Source organism: Microtus ochrogaster, chromosome 6 (genome assembly GCF_000317375.1).
Source record: "Microtus ochrogaster isolate Prairie Vole_2 chromosome 6, MicOch1.0, whole genome shotgun sequence".
NCBI lineage: Eukaryota > Metazoa > Chordata > Mammalia > Rodentia > Cricetidae > Microtus > Microtus ochrogaster.
This window is the reverse complement of record NC_022013.1, coordinates 55,919,262-55,922,517: the sequence shown is the minus strand read 5'-3', so window position 1 is coordinate 55,922,517 and position 3,256 is coordinate 55,919,262. Positions and strand designations below refer to the sequence as shown.

General features: G+C 39.5%; 1 protein-coding gene across 6 annotated transcripts in view; it reads right to left on the bottom strand.

Moving 5' to 3' along the window:
* Ccser2 (coiled-coil serine rich protein 2) overlaps window positions 1-3,256 on the bottom strand; it is a 114,599-nt gene that overhangs the window by 44,869 nt on the left and 66,474 nt on the right. For all 6 annotated transcript variants that reach the window (XM_005348597.3, XM_013346834.2, XM_005348598.2 and 3 more), the window contains one exon: window positions 2,231-2,426. In XM_005348597.3, coding sequence (XP_005348654.1) covers window positions 2,231-2,426 — 196 coding nt within the window. The remainder of the gene's footprint in view (window positions 1-2,230; window positions 2,427-3,256) is intronic.

Sequence of the window (3,256 nt, the reverse complement as noted above, 5' to 3'; positions counted from 1 at the left end):
CTCTGTGAGTTCGAGACCAGCCTGGTCTACAGAGCTAGTTCCAGGACAGGCTCCAAAGCCACAGAGAAACCCTGTCTCGAAAAACCAAATAAATAAATAAATAAATAAATTAAGGATATACTCCAGCAAACTGAGGGCATGTATCAAGCAAAAGAATATGTACCATCCAGGAATTAGTAGATACAGTTCCAGACTATAGCAAAATAAAGTCATACATAACAGAGCTACAGAAACTCTGGTCAGTAACTTGTTCATACAACAGACTGACTCAGGTATAAAAGGCACATAAAGATCTATTTCATATTTCTCATCAAGCCTTCACATAGTATGTGAGCTTAACAAACAGTTTATATACTTCATGATGATATTTTAGTAAATTTAAAAGGGGGCAGCAGCAAGCTGGCTCAGGAAGTAAAGATGATCTGAGTTTGAGCCCTGGAACCATGGTAATAAGGACAGAGTCAACTCCTGACAGTGACCCTCTGACCGGCACAGAGACATCGTCACACATTCACACCCACAGTCACACGGTTATATACATGTTACTCATACAAATACAATAATAAGCATTTTTTAATTAAAGGAAAAATGTAAGAGACAGTTAAATAAAATCTTAGATGCGGTTTTTAATTTATCTTGCAACTAGATATCTCTAAAGATATCAAAAAAGTATTCTGCAATTTTAACCCCACAATTTTGGTTTCACTACATAAACAACCAGTCCATGTGCTCAATGTGAACACTCTAACATTTGGAGACTCAAGGGAGAGAAAAGAAGTTCTCAGGGCTTCACAGCCTCACGTACATTAAGTTCTTCAGTCCCTAGGATACTCATCACCTCTTCTCTCAGGTATCATCTTCACTTCATTATTGATGGAATGGATCATTAGGACCTGGTCTTATCAGCTGATATTTAATAATGCCTTATCACTGAGGAATATACTCTAAAACAATGACTATCTCACAGAAGGTATCTAGTGTACTTTAGCTATGTCTTATCCTTTCTACCACATTGTACTGTTGGAACTAAAGCTCATGACCAGAAAACCTTCCTCCCAGACCAGCCAGCAGAGAAACCCTATGGAGCAAAGCCTACCTGTTAGTTACAGTTATTTCTTAACATTTCTACCATCCCATCCTTGCATGCATAGGAGGAGTCCAAACATCACAGATTCCAAAAGGATGCTCTCTACCCTCTTTTCTCCAGGCTTAGCACACAAAAGCTTCCACAGGTATTGCATAGCCACAATAGTTCAGAAAAACCAGAACCAAGAACTGTGAAACAACATACATTGCTTAGAACTGTTACTCTCAGAGTCAGCTATTAGGAGCCAAGCTTTACTTTCAGCTAGCCTTTACTGAGCAGACAGATGAGTCTGGTTTTGTTGGCCACAGGAATTCCAAGACTTGGATCCTGGTCAATATGATGCAAAGGCATCCTGAGAAAAGCAACCCAGACAGCAAACTGAGCAGTCATGCTGTTCTTTTTCAACTAAGGTTTTTAAATTTGGTTTGACTATCAAATGCAAAAAAAAAATAGATTTAAAACCACATAAAAGCTATCTATAGTTTAAAATTGGTACTCTATTTCTTTTTTATCTGTTAACACTAAATATTCACACAAAGAAGGTATTCTTTTATTTATTTTTTATTGTTTTTTGTTTCACTATACATTTTTCTCCAGTCCCCTTCCTTCCTCTCCTCTCTGCTTTTACCCTTTCCCATGAACCCCACACTCCCACGTTACTCGGGAGATCTCGTCTTTTTCTCTTTCCTGTGTAGAGTAGATCCATCACAATCTGAGGCTTTCTATCAGTTTATCCTGTGACTTTATTCAAGCCCTATTGCTACTATGGGTCTAGACTTTCTAAAGAAAACATGTACTCAATGTCTCAAACACAAATCAAATTAATCCTGTTTGCCATTAAGTAGAAACTATATTAGTTACTGAATGGCCAGTATATTTCTGATAACTGTTCAATTAACCACTACAATTCTTTCAGAAATCTTACAATAGAAGTACTGTCTATGTAAAGCTTTCCTTTCGTCTCTACCAAGAGTTCTATGTTTTTTCTCTTTCGTTGGTATTGGAGATTAACTCAAAGCATGTACTATTTATAGGTTTTGTTTCTACCCGAAACTGAACATGTTAGAAACACAAGTAACTTTTTTAGAAAGCCAATCTGTTCAAGTTACAAAGGAGGCGCTGGAATAATCATTACACACTCACCTGATGCAACAGACGCTTGAGTTTGAGTAACTGTGTTTTTACAGCTGTGCAGTCCTGGACCATGTGTCGGAGGGTCATCTCATCCAGTATCACTGTGTTGTCTGGCACATCTACAAACATCTTCTGAGCCTGGAAAAAGGGGGTCCCTCCATAGCTTTCAAAATGACCCAAAGGGGATTCTCTATAAGGAGAGCCTCTGGAAGGGTGGGGAAGAAGGAAGGAAAAGATAGACAATATAAGAAGAAAGAAAAAGGAAAGGTACAACATTATTGTAGCAATTTTCACAGATCAGTTAGTTCCACAATGCCTTTGTACTCATCTCAGTCCCAGGTGGAAAATACAATCCCTTTAGCTGTTGGTAAAACTGTTATCTTCTATGATTACCTAACCCCACCCACTTCATGTATTTCACACACTGGCTGAATAAAGCTTCCTTAAGAGCCAAAAGAAAAAGAAAATACTCTTAGCAAGGCTCTAGCTATTAGAACTATGTAGAGAGCAGCGTGGAGCCACATCTGATAATCAGCTCCTAATTATGGCTAAGACCTGACTTATGCTGTGATCACGCAATGATTGTCAGCTGCTTGCACATGCGTGGACCTATGGGCAGTGCCCACCTGGCAATCCGGGGTTGGCGGCCCGTGCCTTTTTAAGGGCTGAGAGAAGTTTGTCCGGAGAGAGAGGGAGGGAGAGAGAAAGAGACAAGGTCCTGAATAAACTGCTGCAAGAAGAGCTCCGAGTGTTGCGTCTTCCTTGCTGGTCGAAGGTGAACGTGACAGAACTATGCTCACCTTTTTCTGTAATGGTCTTCTCTTCTGATTTGGGGCGGCATCTTATAAGGCACACTGTTCTAGATCCACAGCTAAGTCATGAAGCCACATTAACTCCAAAAGTAAACACACTCTTAAACTATCATCTCTTCAGTGCTCCACCAGTTAAAGCTGATGAAGTTATTTCTTTGTTTTCTAATACTGCCAAAAAAATCATCTTTACTGGGCTGGAGAGATGGCTCAGAGGTTAAGAGCA